Consider the following 23,760-nt stretch of genomic DNA (forward strand, 5'->3'; position numbering starts at 1 on the left):
AGCGGGGCACTGCGCACACCGATGACGTCATCGGTAGCGGTGCAGCGCTAACGGCTAGCGCCGCCATTAGCGTCCCGCTAAATTTAGCGGGAGGCGTGGCCAGTGGCGCAAAACCCACTAAGTGCCCTCTTAGGGCGCTAACGGGTGGCGCAGCCCACTGAATTTCTAGGCCAAAGGGTTTAAATTATGAGGACAGGTTGCATAGACTAGGCTTGTATTCCCTTGTGTATAGAAGATTAAGGGGTGATCTAATTGAGGTATTTAAGATGATTAAAGGATTTGATAGGATAGATAGAGAGAACCATTTCCTCTGGTGGGGGAGTCCAGGTCAAGGGGGCATAACTTTAACATTAGAGATAGGCTGCTCAGGGGTGATGTCAGGAAGCACTTCTTCACACAAAGGCTAGTGGAAATCTGGAACTGTCTCCCCCAAAAAGCTGTTGAGGCTAGGTCAATTGAAAATTTCAAAACTGAGATTGATTGATTGATTTTTGTTAGGCAGGAGTATTAAGGGTTATGGAACCAAGGCAGGTAAATGGAGTTAAGATACTGATCAGCCATGATCGAACTGAATGGCGAAACTGGCTCGAGAAGCTGAATGGTCTAATCCTGTTCCTATTTTCCTAGATAAAGTGCTTCTGAAAAACCACTGTCTTTTTTGTTTTGCTCATCTGACTCGAGCATAAGAACATAAGAAATAGGAGCAGGAGTAGGCCAATCAGCCCCTCGAGCCTGCTCCGCCATTCAATAAGATCATGGCTGATCTGATCCTAATCGCCAATCCACTATCACAGAACCATCTCCTGAATCTAACAGAATTAGACACACGAACTAGGAGCAGGATCAGGCTACACGGCCCCTAGGCCCGCTCCGCTACCCACAGGACCATGACCGATCCGAACCTAGACTCATGTCCAAATTCCTGCCCGCTCCCCGTAACCCTTAATTCCCTTTACTTCTAGGAAACTGTCTATTTCTGTTTTAAATTTATGTAATGATGTAGCTTCTACAGCTTTTTGGGGCAGCATATTCCATGGACCTACCACCCTCTGAGTGAAGTAGTTCCTCCTCATCTCAGTTTTGAAAGAGCAGCCCCTTATTCTAAGACTATGCCCCCTAGTTCTAGTTTCACCCATCATCGGGAACATCCTCCCCGCATCCACCCGATCCAACCCCTTCACAATCTTATATGTTTCAATAAGATCGCCTCTCATTCTTCTGAACTCCAATGAGTAGAGTCCCAATCTACTCAACCTCTCCTCATACGTCCATCCCCTCATCCCCGGGATTAACCGAGTGAACCTTCTTTGTACTGACTCGAGAGCAAGTATGTCTTTTCTTAAGTATGGACACCAAAACTGTATGCAGTATTCCAGGTGCGGTCTCGCCAATACCTTGTATAACTGAAGCAATACCTCCCTATTTTTATATTCTATCCCCCTAGCAGTGAAAGCCAACATTCCATTGGCCTTCTTAATCACTTGCTGCACCTGCATACTAACCTTTTGAGTTTCGTGCACCAGGACCCCCAGATCCCTTTGTACTTCAGTACTTTCCAGTTTCTTGCCATTAAGATAATAACTTGCTCTACGATTTTTCCTGCCAAAATGCATAACCTCACACTTTCCAGTATTGTATTCCATCTGCCAAATCTCTGCCCACTTACTTAGCCTGTCTATGTCCCCTTGCAGGTTTTTTATGTCCTCCTCACTCACTACTTTCCCCCCCATCTTAGTATCATCTGCAAACTTTGATATGTTACACTCGGTCCCCTCCTCCAAATCGTTAATATAGATTGTAAAGAGTTGGGGACCCAGCACTGACCCCTGCGGAACACCACTAGTTACTGATTGCCAGTCTGAGAATGAACCATTTATCCCAACTCTCTGCCTTCTGTTAGATAGCCAATCCTCTATCCATGCCAGAATATTACCCCCAATCCCGTGATTTTTTATCTTAAGCAACAATTTTTTGTGTGGCACCTTGTCAAATGCCTTTTGGAAGTCTAAATACACTACGTCCACTGGTTCCCCTTTATCCACCCTATATGTTACTTCCTCAAAGAACTCCAGCAAATTTGTCAAACATGACTTCCCCCTCATAAAACCATGCTGACTTTGTCCTATTAAATTATGATTCTCCAAATGTCCTGTTACTGTCTCCTTAATAATGGACTCCAAAATTTTACCAACCACAGATGTTAGGCTAACCGGTCTATAGTTTCCAGCCTTCTGTCTACTGCCCTTTTTAAATAAGGGTGTTACATTAGCAGTTTTCCAGTCTGCCGGGACCTTTGCCGAGTCCAGGGAGTTTTGGAAAATTATTACCAATGCATCCACAATCCCTACCGCCACTTCCCTCAAGACCCTAGGATGTAAGCCATCCGGTCCAGGTGATTTATCCGCCTTGAGTCCCATTATTTTACCGAGCATGGAACACTAACTGCACAGTGCTCTGTTAATGATTGTGATGTGATTTATTCTGTTTCGTGGCTAGTGAAGTATAATTTTGAAGACCCTATTAAATTGTAAGAAATATGTTAAAATGATGCCATTAAAAAAAAGACAAAAGACATACAAAGTTGAAGAACGATGTCTGGTATTGCAGTGAATGAACACCACTGGTATAAAGAGCTAGTCCACAGTTGGGACAATCACATCACAGTACGGCTCAGAACAGCCTCTATCTTCCCAACCCATAAACAAAGAGAAATGAACCATCACAGAAATACATTCCGTGAATTGCTAGTGTGTGCCTCAAACAATAAAGTGGTAAACAGTTAGAGTGGTGCGATGTCTCAGAGCCCCTGACCAGTGGACCACGGGTATGTGTTCTCAGTTCCTGACACAGTGAGATACAAATTTCAGCTTCACCACAATGGCCAGGTGCCAACTAGAGGCCAAATTTATCAAAGATCAATCCCATCAGTGTTTGCTCTTCCTGTTATTGACGTTCCATTAAAGGACCTTTCTACAAACTAGCAAAAACCTAGAACGTTCAGCTATCAGCAGAGGTTGGAATTGGAACAGCCTTGTTCTGGAATGTAGCCATTAGGGATGAATGTCTTTTGGAAGTGAGTTTGGCTTCACGACGTTGACTCTACGAATCCAATCTTGATCCTGAAGACCATCATATGAACTTCATATATTACAACAGTGATTACACTCCAAAAGTACTTCATTGGCTGCAAAGCGCTTTGAGACGTCCGGTGGTCGTGAAAGGCGCTATATAAATGCAAATCTTTCTTTCTTTCCTAAGAACAGGACGGGACTTGGCTTCATTACCTCTATAGCACTGGGCAATATGAATATGTCCTCAGTTGGTCACCAACAGCCTCCTGTAAACCTGACTAGCTCACCTACACTTCCCAACTGCACCTTTATGAAAAATAGATCCATGTGTCTCTAGATCACTTAAGGATCAAAGGTTGTCTTTCTACTTCATCAGGAATCAGATGCCTCGCAACAGACTACCAGTTATTTTAAAAAAGAGCCTCGTTGCAGGTGGCAGTTGCTCAATGACCACAATCGGAAACATCCGCTGCACGTGCAAATTCCCTACGCACACACGCCCGCAGTGAAACAACATGTCCCTGTGGACCTGCATGTGGCAATGGTAGAATACTGAGACATCCAGAAAGACTCTGACTCTCTGCGAGCTTTAGGTAAAGGAATGGCCAAATGTAGGTCTTCCTGAATTGAGTCAGCTCAGGTCCCTTGGGTCCAGAACCTGGTCCAGAGCTCGCACCCTTGTATCAGTTTCACAGCAATCCATGGGAACAATGATCCAATATTTAGAATTCAATTGATAAACGGCACCAAGTAATGTTTAACCTCCTAATGTGCAGCTGAAGAGATGGAAGCTGTACCACAAGTGCCGGTTATCCCCTCAAGGAGGGAGAATGAAAATCAGATTTGAAGAATTTACTTAATCTATGAACAAGATCAACATAATTTAGTAACTTTGTTGATAACTCATATCCAGCACCCCTCCAATGTAGTGGAGCTTTTTAAAGTATTGCCCAAAAAGCAGCAAAAATAAATGTACAGAATGCTGAAAAAGGTGATCTTTTAGCTGTATTTTTATTACTAAGTCAGTTATTTGTAAGCAATAATCTGCTGGAAGCACAGAAGTTGCAATAAACAGATAAGATGTTATTCCAGTGATTTACGCCATCAGAAATGATGCGTAGAGAATAGTTTTTAGAAGCCTTACCTTCCTCATTGATGTGCCGCCTTGTCTGTCAATGCCAGCACTTGCATACCTGTGTAAAAACAGATAACAGTGCTCTTGTATAGCATTATATTCAGGTGAGCACAGAGCTATTCCACTGTATTTTCAATTGAAGGAATGCAGTGTTAACTGAATTGCACATGACGTTTTCATTGCTTTGATGTATTGTCGACAAGTTTATTTCATGAAAATGATTCATGTTGTGGGCCCATGTTACTTCCCCCCCCCCCCCAAAGAATAAGGCAGTCGTGACTTGATCGTGTTTGTGACAAATAGTTAAGCTACCCAAAGAAATAATTTTTTAAAATACTGTCAAGAGTATTCGGCCTTTATAAGGCCTGTATTGAAAAATTTGTAGGAATGCTGCAGGGTAGAGTCAAAGATTTGGCAATCTGTTCGGTCATCACCTTGGCAACTATTAGTCTGTTAAGAACTTATAGGGTTTTCGAATAAAAGCCCTTTCACTGAGTAGGACGTGATTGATCCGGTCCTGAGCAAGGTGATTAAGACCTGAAACACTGACTTCTGTTTCTCTGCAGATGCTGCCTGACCTGCTGAGTGTTCCCAGCTTTTTCTGTTTGTGATCTAATCAGGAATGTCCATTTCCACTGTTAATATCAAGCCAGGATTTTGCACATTCGTGGCTAATGTCCTTCGAAGCTGCTGCCCCTCACGATTTCACTGCAAATACCAACCAGTTGGTATCAAATTCTGGCACCCAGAGTGCAAAACTAATAACTTAAACCTATTCCTTTCTGAAATGTTAGTGAGCATTAACGGATGGTGACAGGGCAGCTACCTCATCAACAAATTCAAATGATACACGGCTGCAAAGCTCCACTGAGTGCAGCCACTGTCTGAAACCCAAGAAAAGATTTCTGCTTAGCAATCACTGTCAGATATTTGCTGTTTTTTGTGATATGATAGTCTCCTGTATCAGCCTGTAAGATTAATATAATAAAAGAAGAGTGGAAGAATTTGGTGAGAGCAGGAGTTGGTGTAGAGGAGGAAGGCAGTTGAGATGACTAACTGAAAAGGGGCAGTGGAGCCACAGAACCCAAGGACTCGAAGTTAATCGGCCCGAGAGCGGACCTGCAGGATAGTGAGAGGAGCGGCTGGAAATAAATGTAGGCCCGAGAGCCAAGAGCCCGGAGGGAACGCAAGCGTCAAGGAATGAGGAAAAATAAAAGCTAAAGTGTCATCAGCACAAGGGAAAGAGCTGACTGACGAGTAGCTGGTGATTGTGTTTTTTTAAAGTCTTGAGTTTATTTCTGTTAAGTTAGTTAATAGACTATTAAATAGAGGCCTGGCAGGGCACCTCAGTCCCGTGGAATGCACATCTTGTGCCATGTGGGAACTCCAGGATGCTTCCTGCGTCCTGGACAACCACATGTGCAGGAAGTGTCGTCAGCTGTAAGAGCTCAAGCTCCAGGTTTCGGAGCTTGAGAAGCAGCTGGCATGATTACGGTGCATCCGTGAGGCTGAGAGCTACGCGGATAGCACACTTCAGGAGGTGGTCACCCCGCAGCGTAAGAGTGTGCAGGGAGAGAGGGAATGGGTGACCATCAGGCAGACAAGGAGGACCAGGCAGGTAGTGCAGGAGTCCCCTCACTCTCTAACCGATACTGAATACTGGTGAGGGCAATGGCTCCTCTGGGGAGTACAGCCAAAGCCAAGTCCATAGCACCACGGGTGGCTCAGCTGTACAGGGGGGCAGGAGGAAGATCAGGAAAGCAATAGTGATAGGGGATTCAATAGTTAGGGGAACAGACAGGCATTCCTGCAGTCACAGTTGTGATTCTAGGATGGTATGTTGCCTCCCTGGGCTGGACTTTGCCAATGGGGAGCTGTTGGAGGCGGGACTCCCACTTGTTGGGTTTCAGTCCCGCCTCCATCAACTTCTGGCCAACCCACGCCCAGTGGGCTTAGCAGCCAATTAAGGGAAAGCCGGTTACAGAGAATGTCAACGTATGACATTTCATCTGTCAAATTGTCATCATTTTACAGCTCTGTGAAGCTGTCAAACAGTGACATTCTCTGTAGTTTGATGAGCTCTTGAATTCAAGACCTCATCAAACCTCTTTCTTTTACAGAAATTAGATGGTTGTTGCATTGGAGAATGCAACGGCCATTTGTCATCTCTGCTGCAGAGGTGTGAAACTCTCCGTATACTCAACTCTTGAAGCCTGCAGAAAGAAACAAAGGTAAGTAAACTTTTTCTAACACTTTCCACCTACCTCACATACTCACCTCTCCACACTTGCACCCATCACTTACCTTCACAGTGCACTTTTGCACCCCCCTGACCCTCGCAGACCCACTACTCGCCTCGGTGACCTTGGTGGAGTTCGCAGCCTTCGGGAAGCCCGCACTTGTGTGGGCAAAATGGGGATAATCCTCTTATCTGCCTGTTAACTACCTGTTAACAGGCAGTTAAGTGGCAGTAATCCCCTTCCCGCCTCCAAGGAGATGGGACCTGGCGCGGGACGGCTACCCGCCTCCTGGCAAGATGGCACGGAGGTGAGTTGGGGGCGGGTTGGGCACCCGCCCCCAAATTCTGCCATTTTCCCAGCAGTTCTGCCTCCATACCCGCCTCCCCAGGGCTGGCAAGATCGCACCCCCTGGTGCCAGGGTCAAGGATCTCACTGAGCAGCTGCAGAACATTCTGAGGGGGGAGGGTGAACAGCCATGGTCCATATTGGTATCAATGAAATAAGTAGAAAGACGGATGAGGTGCTGCAGGAAGATTTTAGGGAGCTAGGAAAGAGGTTAAAAAGCAAGACCTCAAAGGTAGTAATCTTCAGATTACTCCCGGTGCCACGAGCTAGTGAGTATAGAAATAGGAGGATAGAGCAGATGAATGCGTGGCTGGAGAGATGGTGCAGGAGGGAGGGCTTTAGATTCCTGGGACATTGACACCGGTTCTGGGGGAGGTGGGACCTGCACAGACCGGATGGGTTGCACCTCAACAGAGCCGGGACCAATGTCCTTGCGGGGGTTTTGCTAGTGTTGTTGGGGAGGGTTTAAACTAATTTGGCTGGGGGATGGACACCAGGATGTAGCATTAGAAAGGAGAAACAAGGTGCACAAAGGATTGGCAATAATGGAGACCTGGCTCAAAAAAGGGCAGGATTGGGTACTAAATATTCCTGGATATAAGGTGTTCAGGAAAGATAGGGAAGGAAAGAAAGGAGGTGGGGTGGCAATAAGGAGATTATTAGAGTGCTGGAGAGAGAGGATGTCCTGGAGGGGTCAAGGACAGAGTCTATTTGGTTAGAGTTAAGAAACAATAGAGGTGCCATTACACTACTAGGTGTATTCTATTGGCCATCAACCAGTAAGAAGGAGATAGAGGAGCAAATTTGCAGGGAAATTACAGAGAAGTGCAAGAATTATAGAGTAGTGGTAATGGGGGGCTTCAACTATCCTAATATAGAATGGGATAGTAATAGTGTAAAGGGCAGAGAGGGGGAAGAATTTCTAAAGTGTGTTCAGGAGAACTTTCTTGATCAGTATGTTTCAGGCCCAATGAGGAAAGAGGCATTGCTGGATCTGGTTCTGGGGAATGAGATAGGTCAAGTGGAGCAAGTATCAGTAGGGGAACATTTAGGGAACAGTGATCATAGTAGCGTAAGGTTTGGATCAGCTCTGGAAAAGGACAGGGCACAATCTAGAGTAAAAATACTTAATTGGAGGAAGGTCAATTTTAGTGGGTTGAAACTGGATCTGGCCCAGGTAAATTGGAATCAAAGATTGGCAGGCAAAACTTTAATCGAACAATGTGCTGTGGCGGAGCCACCAAGAGACACTGAACAATCAGTAATCATTCCTTTAACCACTCTGTAGTGCAGTTGTGGACTGCACCTTTAAGCTGTATGTAGTTTCTTGTATTTCTGCGTGATGACGTCATGACGCCGATCACGTGACCCCCAGTTGGCGCGGAAAGCGTGATGACGTCATGACGTCGGTTTCCAGTATTTAGTGGCAGTCTTGGAGAAGCTGTAGACCTGCACAGACCTGCTGACATCTGCTCTTGTAGTTTATTAGTTAAAGTAATTTGTTTATTAAAGCTTGATTACTTCGTTTCACTGCGTTGGGCTTCGTTATTCGGATAGGAACTTCCGTTCCTACATTGGTGACCCCGAGCTTGTTGGACAACTTTCTTCGAGATACTCATAATGAACACGAACACCGTTGCCATTAAATTGCCGCAGTTCTGGGAACAGCAACCAGAAGCATGGTTTTTCCAAGCAGAAGCCCAGTTTGCTATCCGGGACATTACAGCGGATTCAACCCGTTATTATTACGTGGTTTCCGCTCTGGACAGCGCCACGGCTTCACGGGTCGTCAGCATCCTGGGGAATCCACCGGCAGAGGGCAAGTATGAAGCTTTAAAAGATCGTTTGCTACAGGTGTTTGGTTTAACTATGTCGGAGCGTGCACGCAAGCTTATCGCAATGCCCGGTCTTGGGGACTCAAAACCATCAGAATTGATGAGCCAAATGCTCACGCTTTTGGGTTCGGAGCCCCAATGTTTTTTATTTCGAGAGCTCTTCCTCTGCCAGCTACCCGAGCCGGTTCAGGCAGTCTTGGCCAGTTCTACGATTACGGACTGTGCCGAGCTGGCTGCAGAGGCAGATAAGACTTTTATGGTCATACAGCAGAGTTGCGCAGCTACGAGGCGTCTTTCCCCTACGCGAGCAAAGTCCAGCCCTCCTCCAGCAGGCTGGTGTATGTACCACGCCCGTTTTGGCGCCAAAGCTCAACGCTGCCGTCCACCCTGCAGTTGGGTTGAAAAAAAGTCTCCAGCAGACTCACAAACTTCGATGAAGAAGACAGGGGCTGACAAACACACCCAGTTCACCATGGCAGTCGGTTCAGCAGGAAAACTCCTCTATATTACTGATTCCAGAACAGGGCGATGATTCTTGTGTGATACTGGTTCTCAGTGCAGTATTTTGCCAGTTTCAAAGCTAGATCTACGGATAGGAACTTCCGTTCCTACATTGGTGACCCCGAGCTTGTTGGACAACTTTCTTCGAGATACTCATAATGAACACGAACACCGTTGCCATTAAATTGCCGCAGTTCTGGGAACAGCAACCAGAAGCATGGTTTTTCCAAGCAGAAGCCCAGTTTGCTATCCGGGACATTACAGCGGATTCAACCCGTTATTATTACGTGGTTTCCGCTCTGGACAGCGCCACGGCTTCACGGGTCGTCAGCATCCAGCATCCTGGGGAATCCACCGGCCCTTCCCTCGAGGCAGCCAATGGTGCGGCCATTCGCACGTTCGGTAAACGGACAGTTAATTTAACTCTTGGAGGTCAACGTTTTGTATGGGAATTCATCACGGCTAAAGTATCACAGGCCATCCTGGGGGCTGATTTTTTTTGTGCCTATGGTTTTCTGGTCGACGTCCAACATTGTCGACTCATTAATGCATCTACTTTCCATGCGGTGCCTTGTCACCGCAGTGCTGCTGTCTCCTGGTCGGTTGCCTGTGCGGTTCCATCGCAGGAAGGGTTTAGGCGCCTACTTGGCAAGTTCCCGGGGCTCACCAGGCCGACATTCTCGGCAGCAGTCGCGAAGCACGGTGTGGTGCATTATATCACCACAACGGGATCGCCTGTTTACGCTCGGGCACGAAGATTGGAACCCGGAAAGCTTATAGCCGCAAAGGCAGAGTTTCAGATTATGGAGCGCCTTGGGATTGTCCGACGCTCCGACAGTCCTTGGTCTTCCCCATTACACATTGTACCTAAACCAGGTGGCAGATGGAGGCCTTGTGGGGATTACAGACGCCTTAACGAAGCCACTATGCCGGATAGGTATCCAATACCACATATACAGGATTTTTCGGCTCATTTGGCCGGCAACTCAATATTTTCCAAAGTAGATCTTGTTCGTGGATATCACCAAGTTCCTGTGCACCCTCAAGACGTCCCCAAAACGGCGGTCATCACACCATTTGGCCTTTTTGAGTTCCTTCGCATGCCGTTTGGATTGAAAAATGCAGCTCAGGCTTTTCAGCGACTTATGGACTCTGTGTTACGGGACCTTCCTTTCATTTTCATTTACTTGGATGATATTCTCATTGCTAGTAAAGATAAGGAAGAGCACATGGCTCATTTACGTACACTCTTTGCCCGTCTCAGCCAACATGGCCTCATTATAAATCTAGCCAAATGCCAGTTTGGGTTAACCAGCATTGACTTTCTGGGGCATAGGATCACCTCAGAAGGCGCCGTCCCACTGGCCACTAAGGTAGAGGCAGTTACGGCATTCCCGCGGCCTCATATACTTAAATCTCTTCAGGAGTTCCTGGGGATGGTAAATTTTTATCATCGTTTTGTCCCCAAGGCAGCCCAATTAATGCAGCCGCTGTACGAAGCACTTAAAGGGAAGTCGGGTAAAGATGTTATCATTTGGACACCACAGATGGACCAGGCATTCCTGAACACCAAGGCGGCATTGGCAGATGCAACTATGCTTGCACACCCACTCCCGGGCGCAACCATCGCCCTTACTACCGATGCCTCCGATTACGCCATTGGGGCAGTGCAGGAACAATGGGTTGACGGGACTTGGCAGCCATTGGCCTTTTTTAGCCGCCAACTGCGTAAAAATGAGCGAAAATATAGCACTTTTGATAGGGAGTTGCTGGCCTTGTTTTTGGCCATCCGGCATTTTCGTTTTCTCCTAGAAGGGCGTCCGTTTACTGTATTTGTGGACCATAAACCGCTCACTTTTGCAATGGCCAAAACGGCGGAGCCGTGGTCAGCCCGGCAACAGCGCCACCTTACATTTATATCTGAATTTACGACGGGTTTACGATATGTGTCTGGCAAAGATAATCTTGTGGCTGATTGCCTGTCGCGTGCCCCAGTCCAGACGATTCACCTGGGAATCGATTTCGTCGGGTTGGCGAAAGAACAGCTGGCGGATCCTGAAGTTCAGGCGTATTGGACCATGCCTTCTAGTTTGCAGGTAGCCGATGTTATGTTCCAATCAGCAGGAACCACGCTCTTGTGTGACACATCCATGGGAGTGCCCCGGCCCATTGTGCCAGTCGAATGGCGTAAGAAGATTTTTCAGGTTATACATGGCTTATCACACCCGGGGATGCGAGCTTCACAACGACTTATGTCCCGTAAATTTGTTTGGAAGGGAATGTATTTAGACGTTAAGGACTGGACAAACAATTGCGTGGACTGTCAAAAATCAAAGGTCCACCGTCACGTGAAGGCTCCAATGGCCATCTTTCCAGTGCCTGAACGCCGGTTCGACCATGTACATGTGGACTTAGTGGGCCCCCTCCCCATTTCGCGGGGTTTTATGCATCTCCTGACAATAGTGGACCGTACTACCAGGTGGCCAGAGGCGATTCCCTTGGCTGCTACTGCCACAGCGGACGTATCCAGGGCGTTCATTTCGTCGTGGGTGGCCCGGTTTGGAGTACCATCTGATATCTCCTCTGACCGAGGTCCACAATTTACGTCAGAGTTGTGGAATGCAGTTGCACAGGGCTTGGGTACCAAGCTGCACCGTACCACCGCTTACCATCCGCAAGCAAATGGCTTATGTGAAAGGTTTCATCGGTCTCTAAAGGCGTCCCTCCGTGCCAGCTTGCGTGGTTCCAACTGGGTGGATAGACTCCCTTGGGTGATGCTAGGCCTCCGTACAGCCCCCAAAGATGACCTCCAGGCTTCATCGGCTGAGTTAGTCTACGGTCAAGCACTTCGAGTACCAGGGGATTTCCTCCCTCTACATACGGAATCGTGGTCGCCTGCTCAGCAGCTCCTTCAGCATCAAGAGGTGGCAAAGAATTTCCTGCCTATTCCAACCTCGCATCACAACCTACAGAGGCCTCATGTTCCGGCAGAACTTATGAGTTCCGATTATGTTTTCATTCGGCAGGATGCTCATAGAGATACACTCAGACCACCTTATGCTGGACCGTTTCGTGTCATTGCAGCGGGAGAGAAATATTTTACGGTCGAAGTGGGAGGTAAGTCTGATACCATCTCCATCGACCGACTTAAACCAGCCCATCTGGATCGGAGTGAACCAGTGGTTGTTGCTCAGCCACCTCGCCGTGGACGACCACCGTTGGCTACTAGACCAATTAAGCAGCAGTCTACTATTAAATTGCCTGCTTCAGCTTCATCCTCGTCTACACCTTCTGCTACTGTTTCCTCCACCCCAGATGTACCGCTTCAGACACAGCCAAGTATTGGCTCATCTTCCAACGGTCCATTGTCTGAAGTTCGTAGTCGTTCGGGCAGAATCATTAAACCTCCTGCACGTTTGACGCTGTCTGTTAAAGAGAATTCTGGGGGGGCGCCTGTGGCAGAGCCACCAAGAGACACTGAACAATCAGTAATCATTCCTTTAACCACTCTGTAGTGCAGTTGTGGACTGCACCTTTAAGCTGTATGTAGTTTCTTGTATTTCTGCGTGATGACGTCATGACGCCGATCACGTGACCCCCAGTTGGCGCGGAAAGCGTGATGACGTCATGACGTCGGTTTCCAGTATTTAGTGGCAGTCTTGGAGAGGCTGTAGACCTGCACAGACCTGCTGACATCTGCTCTTGTAGTTTATTAGTTAAAGTAATTTGTTTATTAAAGCTTGATTATTTCGTTTCACTGTGTTGGACTTCGTTATTCGGATAGGAACTTCCGTTTAATGAGGAGATGGTTCGGGTACAGTTGAGGTACATTCCCATGAAGGGGAAAGGTAGGGCAACCAAAGTCAGAGCTCCCTGGGTGACGAAAGAGATAGTGAGTAAGATGAAGCAGAAAAAGGGGGCGTATGACAGATGTCAGGTTGAGAATACAAGTGAGAACCCGGCTGAATATAGAAAGTTCAGAGGGAAAGTGAAAAAGGAAATAAGAGGGGCAAAGAGAGAGTATGAGAATAGATTGGTAGCCAACATAAAAGGGAATCCTAAAGCCTTCTATAGACATAGAAATAGCAAATGGGTAGTAGGGGGAGAGATGGGGCCAATTAGGGACCAAAAATGGAGACCTACACATGGAGGCAGAGGGCATGGCTGAGGTACTAAATGAATACTTTGCATCTGTCTTTACCAAGGAAAAAGATGTTGCCAATGTTATAGTGAAAGAGAAGGTATTTGAGATACTGGATGAGATAAAAATTGATAAAGAGGAGGTCTGTACTTAAAGTTGATAAGTCACCAGGGATGGGATGCATCCTAGGATGCTGAGCAAAGTAAAGGTGGAAATTGTGGAGGTACTGGCCATAATCTTCCAATCCTCCTTAGATACAGGATGGTGCCAGAGGACTGGAGAATTGCAAATGTTACACCCTTGTTCAAAAAAGGGTGTAAGGATAAACCCATCAACTACAGGCCAGTCAGTTTAACCTCAGTAGTGGGGAAGCTTTTGGAAATGATAATCTGGGACAAAATTAACAGTCACTTGGACAAGTGTGGATTAATTAAGGAAAGCCAGCACGGAGTTGTTAAAGGCCAATAATGTTTAACTAACTTGATCGAGTTTTTTGAAGACGTAACAGAGAGGGTTGATGAGGACAATGCGGTTGATGTGGTGTACATGGACTTCCAAAAGGTGTTTGATAAAGTGCCACATAATAGGCTTGCCAGCAAAGTTGAAGCCCATGGAATAAAAGGGACAGTGGCAACATGGATACAAAATTGGCTAACTGACAGGAAACAGAGAGTAGTGGTGAACGGTTGTTTTTCGGACTGGAGGAAGGTATACAGTGATGTTCCCCAGGGGTCGGTATTTTCTTGATATATATATTAATGACTTGGACTTGGGTGTACAGGGCACAATTTCAACATTTGCAGATGACACAAAACTTGGAAGTATAATGAACAGTTAGAAGGATAGTGATAGACTTCAAGAGGACACAGACAGGCTGGTGGAATGGGTGGACACATGGCAGATGAAATTTGACGCAGAAAAGTGTGAAGTAATACATTTTGGTAGGAAGAACAAGGAGAGGCAATCTAAACTGAAGAGTACAATTCTAAAGGGGGTGCATGAACAGAGCAACCTGGGGGTGTATGTGCACAAATTGTTGAAGGTGGTAGGGAAGGTTGAGAAAGCAGTTAAAAAAGCATACAGGATGCTGGGCTTCATAAAAAGTGGCATAGAGTACAAAAGCAAGGAAGTTATGATGAACCTTTAGAAAACACTGGTCCGACCTCAACTGGAGTATTTGCGTCCAATTCTGGGCAGCGCACTTTAGGAAGGATGTGAAGGCCTTAGAGAGGGTGCAGAAAAGATTTACAAGAATGGTTCCAGGGATGAGGGACTTCAGTTACATAGATAGACTGGAGAAGCTGGGGTTGTTCTTCTTAGAGCAGAGAAGGTTGAGAGGAGATTTGATAGAGGTGTTGAAAATCATGAGGGGTCTAGACAATGTAGATAGCGAGAAACTGTTCCCATTGGTGGAAGGGTTGAGAACCAGAGGACACAGATTTAAGGTGCTTGGCAGAAGGACCAAAGGCGACATGAGGAAAAACTTTTTTACACAGCGAGTGGTTAGGATCTGGAATGTATTGCCTGAGAGGGTGGTGGAGGCAGATTCAATCGTGGCTTTCAAAAGGGAATTAGATAAGTACCTGAAGGAAAATTTTTTGCAGGGCTATGGGGAAAGGGCGGGGGAGTGGGACTAGCTGAAGTGCTCTTGCAGAGAGCCAGCATGGACTCGACAGGCCGAATGGCCTCGTTCTGTGCTGTAACTGTTCTATGGTTCTATGATTCTAAAAGCTGACCATCCCTCACTATTCACCATAACACTCCAGAGAATGAAAATAGAAAAGAAGGAATCTCAGAAGAGGTATGAAAACACAATGGCCCAGAAATTCGGGTCTCCACGCACGGGGTACTCACCCGTAAGCCCAATGGAAGTGCCGGTTTCCTGCATGCGCTGCGCATGCGCGGGAAACCGGCACTTCCGTTCCCCTGAAAGAAGGGGTTCAGAGTTCGAACGCGTGCACAGGTTTTCCCGGGAGGGTAAGTCTCCAGAAGTTAGAGATCTAAAAAGCAGTCGCAAGGCCTGCTTTTTACAAGGTAAGTGGTGAATTAATTAAAATTAAAACATTTTTTCCACAGGTTTATTATTTTTAAATACTTTAAAGAAAGGTAAATTTATTTTTAGTCCCGTTAGAAAAAAAATTATTTTTTTCAAAAATTTAAATTATTGTTTAAAATAGTTATTTCATGTAATTTATAGTTTATTTTAAAAATGTGATTTAAAAAAAAAATTATTTGAAGATTTAGTGATGTTTTGGGGCTTATAGTATTTATAGGTTTGACAGCCCTTCCTGTCAAACTTATGAATGAAGCATTCCCTGCTCCGATTGGCTCCCCATGGCCCACGTGATCCCAGGGGATGCATTGAACTAACTGTGCCCCTGGGATACGCAAGCACTGCGCGCCGGCAGTTGGAGGAGGCCCAGGATCGGAATTCCACGGGGGCCCACAGCTCAACGGCCGGCGTGCAAGCTAAGTGCAGGTCGGGGGCTTGCACCCGCGGGAAGCCCCCGACCCGAATTTCTGGGCCAATGTTTCTGTTACAATATCACAATATTATAAAGAGCAAGTGTATGTCATACGGTGGAGATATCACTGACAGAAATTATTTTGAGCCTTGAATCATAGAATCATATAGCACAGAAGGAGTCCATTCAGCTCATTGTGCCTGTGCTGGCTCTTTGAAAGAGCTATCCAATTAGTTTCACTGCCTTGCTCTTTCCCCATAGCCCTGCAAATTTTTCCTTTTCAAGTATATATCTAACTCCCTTTTGAAAGTTACTATTGAATCTGCTTCCACCACCCTTTCAAGCAGTGCATTCCATAACAACTCGCTGCATGAAAAATGTCTCCCCATCGCCCCACTGGTTCTTTTGCCAATTATCTTAAATCTGTGTCCTCTGGTTACTGACCCTCCTGCCAGTGGAAACAGTTCCTCCCAATCTACTGTAACAAAACCATTCATAATTTTGAACATCTCAATTAAATCTCCCCATAAACTTCTCTAGTCTCTCCAAATAACTGAAGTGTCTCATTCTGGTACCATTCTAGCAAACTTCCTCTACACCCTCTCCAAGGCTTTGACATTCTTCCTAAAGTACGGTGTCCAGAATTGGACCACAATACTGCAGCCTGGGCCCAACCAGTGATTTATAAAGGTTCACCATATTTTCCGTGTTTTTGTACTCTATGGGGAAAAATTTGGTTGGTTTGCGCCTCCCGTTAGCACCTTAAGACGGCACTAATAGGGCACAAAGCAACTAGCACCCATGCGCGGCGATGTTTGTGCCGCTCACGAAATTGACCAGACATTTTGCGGCGGTGCTAAACACCACCGCCACGATCTCCTGCACCCGCAGATCGTAATGTCAGTCGAGCGTGCAGCGCCCCGTACCGGATATTGAGTGGCGCCCCGTCATACCGCCTGCCACTAGCAACGACAGGTTGAGGGGAGCGTTTTGCAGTCGGGAAGGGACTAGGGGAGCGCTATTTAAAGGCGACCGCTTCCTGCCTTTTTTTGTCGGCGAAATTTTTGCACCACGCATTCTGAGTGAGAGAGAGAGACTGCAGGAGATATTCAAAACTGTGTTGAGGAGTTTTGGGCACTGAGCAGCACTTTGCAGGTTCTTTTTGAGTTGATCATCCTTGCATCGATTTAGAAGAGACTATGGGGGCTGCACTCTGAGCTCTTTCCGTGGGCCTCTCCATTGTTCTTTCCAACAGATTTGATGTACAGGTCTCTCCAGGCCGAAATTCAAGGCTGCAATGAGCAGGGTGTGGATGGAGAGCAAGAGACCCTCCCCTGTAAGAACTGGCCGGCGCCAGCGTGTCTGTGTTCCATTGCTGAATGACATCACATGAGCTTCGCCAGCACTCTGAGGTAGCGCCTCGCTCCTTGGCGTTAGCGCCTTAAGAGAGGTGTGTAGTGCCTGATTTAGTGCTCCAATCACCTCCAGGGGTGATAGAAGCCAAGTTTGCAGTCGGAGGTGATAATTAGCGCCAGGCGCTAAACTTTGCGCCCGGCCGATAATTGCGCCCCAAATGGGGCGATACCGAATTTCTCCCTCTATGCCTCTGTTTAAAGCCCAGGATCACATTTACTTTTTTAACAGCCTTATCAACTTGCCCTGCCACCTTTACACTCCTGAGAACAACCTGCAGAATAAAGTGCAGAGTAACAGATGTAAAATAAAGGGGGCTAAATTCAGTTGAGGGTGCTAACAGGGCGCAAATCAACTAATGCCTGGGTGCTACACTGCTAACGCCTCCCACGTAATTCAGCGTCGTTAGCACCGCGCTGCTGGCGATGACGTCATCACCGTGCGCAGCACCCGGCTCGCGCCCCAGCTGTAATATTGGGTGGCGCCTCCTGACTTACCGCCAGATGCTATGTCCACCAGGGTCAGGGGGGCCTGCCTGTGGCTGGCATGGTGCTAGTTAAAGGGGAGGTGGCGGGCGGCCATTTTTGTTGCTGGCCGCCTGCCAGCACCTGCCCTCGTTGCTATCCCCAGCCCCCGTGAAGCCCCCCTGTGGGGTGCCAGCTGCTTTCTGTGAGCCCGGCACTCCTCTTGAGTGCCGGGTTCGTTTGCCGGCACTCCCGATCCCTGGTGGCCCAGCTGGGTGCCGGGATGCACTGCATCAGGCCCCTCCCCTTTAATAAGGGGAGCAAGGCCTGCAGTACCGTGGCGCTGTGGCACGTAGCATCGCGATATTGGCTCGCAGCTCCCCAAGAGGGATGCGGGCGCTTCCAGTAGCACCCCTCCTCCCTCTCGGGGCGCTACCTGGGAAAATCGGCCGTGGGGGCGCTAACTTTGTTGGGGCTGATGTAAGAAAACTACTAGGCACTTGGTCTAAGCGTTAAACAAAGCTTTAATCAACTGTTTTACAACATGGAGGTCTAGTTGTGTCCTTCACTAGTTCCTGTTAAGAATGTCCTGCGCAAGCTGGGCCCGTGCCCGAGTATTTATACTCTCCCTGGACAGCGCCACCCGTAGGCCACTCAGTATTATTTCATAAGTCTTTCTTTCATGAATGAATGACTCATGTCAGGGGCGCTACCCAATTTTTACCCCAAAATGTTTTATTAGAGTGCTATGCATTACCTCATTGGAGTGTATTGCTATTAAAGAAAAATTGCCCCAGAAATTATGCTCTCTCTGTTATTTTCGCAGAGGCGCGAATCCTGGTTAATATAGGTGGCCTAACAGCCCTGCTGAAGCAGCAGAGAGAGAAAAATGTAAGATGAAACATAAGAACAAAAAATGCTGATGTTCGAAATCTGAAAACCCCCCAGAAAGTGCTAGAAATGCTCGGCAGGTCAGTCAAGTTGACATTTCAGAATAGATGTGTGCAGGGAAAAAAAAATCCATAAATGAAGGAAGCCCGGCCTTACATGAGAAGATGTACTGAAATGGGTGATAATGCGATAAATATAATTCATTCATAGATCAATGCTCTGTGACACAAAACGTACCAACAGATGCATTAGGCTGCAGCAGTGACACTGCAAGATGGTTTGCTCTCCTTCAAGTTTGCCTCAGCAGTTTGATAAGATCCTACCATTCCCAAACCCATTACAAAAGCACATCAACCAAATCAATATCCAATTTCATGTAGAATTCTACAGGTTGTAAAGGAAAGATGTTAAGTGTAGACGTAAAATAGGTGAAATTCAGAGCTATGGAACTGTTTCAGGTCATTATTATTTGCTGCAGATTTTGCCCAATCAGAGCCAAATATCTTCTGTTTAACATTACAATCTAATAAACTTTCTCTTATTCCAATTTCCCCTTAGGCTGGGCTTGGAGATGTGTTTTCATCTAGCACTGTTTTACTGAAATCTGTTTCCTTTAGATTCCCATTATTATATATTTCTCTGAGTCTGTAAAATATAAAGGGGAGATTTCTTCTGAACTTGAGGGAGAAAGTGGTATGAAAGTCAAATCAGGTGCAATTGCGCCTGAATTTAAAACCCTTGAGACCATGTCTGCTGTAGGTACAAAGTCACACTAAAGCCACAAGGAGAATGTATAGAAATATAAGGGCTACATTTGGGAAGGGTAAGGCCTTGCCTGTCAGCACTGCCCCTGACTGTCCGTCCGTAATGGATGGAAAGTGGTGGGGGATGTACTCGTGGTTTGTTGATACCTGCACTGAGCAAGCGAGTCTCTGTGCCAGGCGTGCGCATTGGACGCTTAACCCTCTCATCAGTGTCACTACTCCATGCCCTCAGACCCATTTTAGGACTCAGCGTATGGGAGGAAAGGCTCTGGGGAATTCGTGGAAATTCTACCTGAAGGTGTAATTTGATGAAGCTGCCTATCGATTTACAAAAAATAAAGGCCGGAATTTTCTCAAGGGAGGCGAGTTGGGGGCAGGGGGCCTCCGAGGCGGGCGGGGAACCCAGGAGGCCGGGTTTCCCGCAGGCCCTGCCGACTTTAACGGCAGGGCCTGATTTGAATACGAGACATCGGATGCCCGCCACAGCCAGACAGATTGAGAGGCTGGCTGGCTGAGGGTGGGTAGGCTTCAGAAGTAAGGGACCTGTCCGGGGGAGGGATCACGGGAGGAAGATCAGCAATTGGCGGGGTCAAGGAAGGGTCAGCCAGGGATGGGGGGGGGTGGGGGTGAGGGGAGGTCGGCTGGGGATCGGTATGGGGGAGAGGATTGGGACTGGCCACTGGAGGATCGTGGCCAGCCTGATCATCATCATTGGGGGGGAGGAGAGGAGGCCTGGGAAGGTGATCAGAGGCCTCGTGGTGGGGTCTCTGATCGCAGGGGGGTGGGTGTGGTCGGGACCCTGGGTCCAGGAGGTACGTATAAAGCCACTTACCTCCTGGATCCAGCAGTCCCTGCCTCTGTTTAACTTCCGGGTTCCACGAATTGTGTGAAACCCGTCCACGGGCAGTTAAACACAAAATGGAGGGGAAAATAGAGGCTTCCAGCCTCATTATAATACTTAAATTGAGGTCCCACCTCCTGTCCCGCCTCCAGTAAAACCGTAAGTGGGGGGGTTGGAGGCGGGATCGGGTTGGGAATCCCATTTTTAACAATTTAACTGCCCCCACGTTCCAAATCCACCTGTTTTTTAAGGGGAAAATTCTGGCCAAGGTATGTGTAATGATGGCAGTAACTCTGTCGTAATGCAAGCATTTCCAGTCCAATTTCTTTTTGTGGGTATAATGAGGCTCTCCAGAGTGACATGACTGAGGTACAGAAGTCAGCTGTGTGGAGAATCTGACCAGGATACCATAGCTCCAGAGTGCCTTGCACTGCAGTGTAAACAGGGACACTGCTTTACAATGAGTGAATCCGTCAAATTCCATTTTTAGTCTGGGATTTTTGTCAGTGCTTTGGGATCACATTCTGCCAATTAGTCTGTTTATAATTAAGCCCACTGGATCAAAGAGACTGAATAAGTCAAGGTTTCATTACATTTGATTACGAGATTTTCGCCATATATGCAATGAACCGCAAATTGGTATTCCACTGCAGATGAAGAGGTTAAACGAATCTGTTCAAAATATTTAAATTAAGTTATGGCCTTCACCTGAAAATTGTATTTGTCTAAAACTTTAGATTTAGATTTTTGGAGACATTGATCTAAATTATATCCACAGTGTTCCTTATCGATAACTTGAAAATTTTATATTCACACTGAACAAGGGGCCAAGACACCAATCTTGATTGGGTCCCTGCAGTGCCACCCCGCCCCATCCAGATTCAGTCCAGGATTCCCCCTCCAACTGCTGTCACAGAATCATACAGCACAGGAGGCAGCCATTTGGACCATTGTGCCTGTGCCAACTCTTTGAAAGAACCATCCAATTAGTCCCGCTTCTCCTGTTCTTTCCCCATAGCCCTGAAAATGTTTTCCTTTTAAGGTATATATCCAATTCATTTTCGAAAGATACTATTGAATCTGCATTCCAGATCTTAATAACTCGCTTCATAAAAAAAATTCTCCTCATCTCCGACTCTGGTTCTTTTACCAATTATCTTAAATCTGTGTCCTCTGGTTACTGACCCTTCCTGCCAGTGGAAACAGTTTCTCCCTGATCCACTATCTCCCCTATCTACTCTATCCAAACGCATCATAAATTTGAACACCTCAATTAAATCTCCTCTTAACCTTCTCTGCTGTAAAGAGAACAGTCACAGCAGCCTGGATATTAACAGGGGTGGGTTACATAGGCGGGGGAAATGGAGTTTCGGATGGAACTCCGGGTTTCCCCGCATGCTGTGGAGTGGGCTGGGGGTCCAATCCCGGGTGGGGGCGGGGTCCGATCCCCGACCCGGGGGTGGGGGCTGATGGGGGGGGGGGGAGCATTGGGGAGCGGGGTATGTGCTCCTGCTCCACCTGGCGCACCAGCTGTGCTGTAACAGCATTTACCTTCTTCCTGAAGCTGTCCTCACCTCAATTCAGCTGCTGGGTTAAATCAGGGGCTTAATTTTAGCCTCAATAAGATATTTAAATTGCCAACCCGCCTCTTGGGAGCGGGTTGGCTGCCCGTCCCTTGTCCCGCCTCCGTTAAACCCGGAAGTGGGCGGGTTGGGGTCCGGTATCAGATTTTTAAAATTTTAACATCTGACCCGACGCCAACCCACCAGTTTTTGGATGTTAAAATTCGGCCCAGCTTCTCTCGTCTCTCCGTGTAACTGAAGTCGATCATCCCTGGGACCATTCTGGTAAATCTGCTCTGCACCCACTCTGTCAGAAGCAAAATGCATGAAGGGAGCTGTTGTAAGGACTTGGATAAAGGGTAGATTCCGAAGCAGTAACAGCTGAGATATTTCACAATATCAGGCTATGTAAATCAGGTCTAAATGTGACATTTTACCTAGAGAGCTGCCAAATGTGTTCAATGGCACGTGCGATTCGCAGGTCTGTTAGTGCAAAATGACAAGTTTTACAGCAGATGGAGAGGAAAGCGACTTCATTGGCCGGTCTAAAGGTAAACCTCACTAGTTGTGGAAATCACCTTGCTCGCATTTGGTAAAACTAACATTATAAGTCATCTGGTCTGGCAAAGTCTGATTGGTGGACTAGACAGAGCTTCTGTTGTCAGGTAATGAATGGCTTGTGGGAGAGTACTGGGGTAAAAGGTTTCAAAACCTTACTGTCCTCTTCATTCTTTTACTTCAAGGGATCCTGTTCAAGGTTTTCTTTCTGCAATCCAAGGTTTAGGTGGTGGGCTATAGAATATTGACGGCTGCAATTCTAGGCTTAGCTAACAGCGTACAAATATGAATTTGATATATACTTATGGATATAGTAATGCATTAATTTACCTAATTATCCGTATGTAAAACTATTAAATCACATTTCACCCTGATGAAGCAACCCGCGAATGTGAGTTGTGTTGTTAAGGGAAGAGACTGACAGCACAATTTTGAATTGTGCTCTGTATCAAGTGAAATAGCCATTTTTCTTCCTTCAATAAACTGCTTTCATTTCTCACAACCTTGTCCAATGGATTTGGTAATGAAGGGGGAAAGTATATGAAGATGTGCCATGTGATTGAAAAGAAGACTCAAACATAAGGGCTAAATTTATGATTTAGCCAGCACACAAATATTGCCAAATTGACCTTAAATTCTATTTTTTGATTGGCCAACATCACTAAGGGATCATTAAATAAATAACCAGCTACACTATACTGAAGTCACCCTCGGAACATTGCCATGTTATGAAAGAAAATCCCAGGGTTATTTAACAAAGCATTTAGACACCTTGGGGGAAACATTGGGTTGCGCCCCCTTTGGGGCGCTAACAGGCAGAAATATAACGGAGCAATGGGTGGCCTTTAAACAGGAGGTGGTTCAGGTACAGTCTAGGTACATTCCCACAAGGGGGAAAGGGAGGGCAACCAAAACCAAAGCTCCCTGGATGATGAAGGAGTTAGAGAGTAGGATGAAGCAGAAAAAAGGGGTGTTTGACAGATGTCAACTTGATAATACAAGGGAGAAGCAGACTAAATATAAAAAGTACAGAGGAGAAGTGAAAAAAGAAATAAGAGGGGCAAAGAGACAATACAAGACTAGATTGGCGGCTAACATAAAGGGGAATCCAAAGGTCTTTTATAAGCATATTAACAGTAAAAGGGTTGTCAGTGGAGCTGATTAGGGACCAAAATGGAGAACTATTGGTGGAGGCAGAAGGCATGGCTGAGGTACTAAATGAATACTTTGTATCGACGTTTAGCAAGGAACAGAACTTTGCCAAAGCTACAGTAAACGAGGTGGTTGTCGGGATACTGAATGAGATAAAAATAGATAAAGAGGAGATACTATAAAGGCTGGCAGTATTTAAAGTGGATAAGTCACCCGATCCGGGTGGGATGCATCCTAGGTTGCCGAGAGAAGTAAGTGTAGAAATTGCGGAGGTGCTGGCCACAATCTTCCAATCCTCCTTAGATACAGGGGTGGTGCCAAAGGACTGGAGGATTGCAAATGTTACACCCCTGTTCAAAAAAGTGGAGAAGGGTAAACCTGG

General features: G+C 46.7%; 1 protein-coding gene across 3 annotated transcripts in view; it reads right to left on the reverse strand.

Moving 5' to 3' along the window:
* The window catches only part of LOC147124941 (connector enhancer of kinase suppressor of ras 2), a 1,271,510-nt gene that overhangs the window by 150,698 nt on the left and 1,097,052 nt on the right, over window positions 1–23,760 (reverse strand). For all 3 annotated transcript variants that reach the window (XM_085995047.1, XM_085995029.1, XM_085995038.1), the window contains one exon: window positions 4,216–4,264. In XM_085995047.1, the coding sequence (XP_085851173.1) occupies window positions 4,216–4,264 (49 nt within the window). The remainder of the gene's footprint in view (window positions 1–4,215; window positions 4,265–23,760) is intronic.

This window comes from Somniosus microcephalus, chromosome 1 (assembly GCF_052327205.1).
Source record: "Somniosus microcephalus isolate GS21.2 chromosome 1, FLI_Smic_1.0, whole genome shotgun sequence".
NCBI classification, from domain to species: domain Eukaryota; kingdom Metazoa; phylum Chordata; class Chondrichthyes; order Squaliformes; family Somniosidae; genus Somniosus; species Somniosus microcephalus.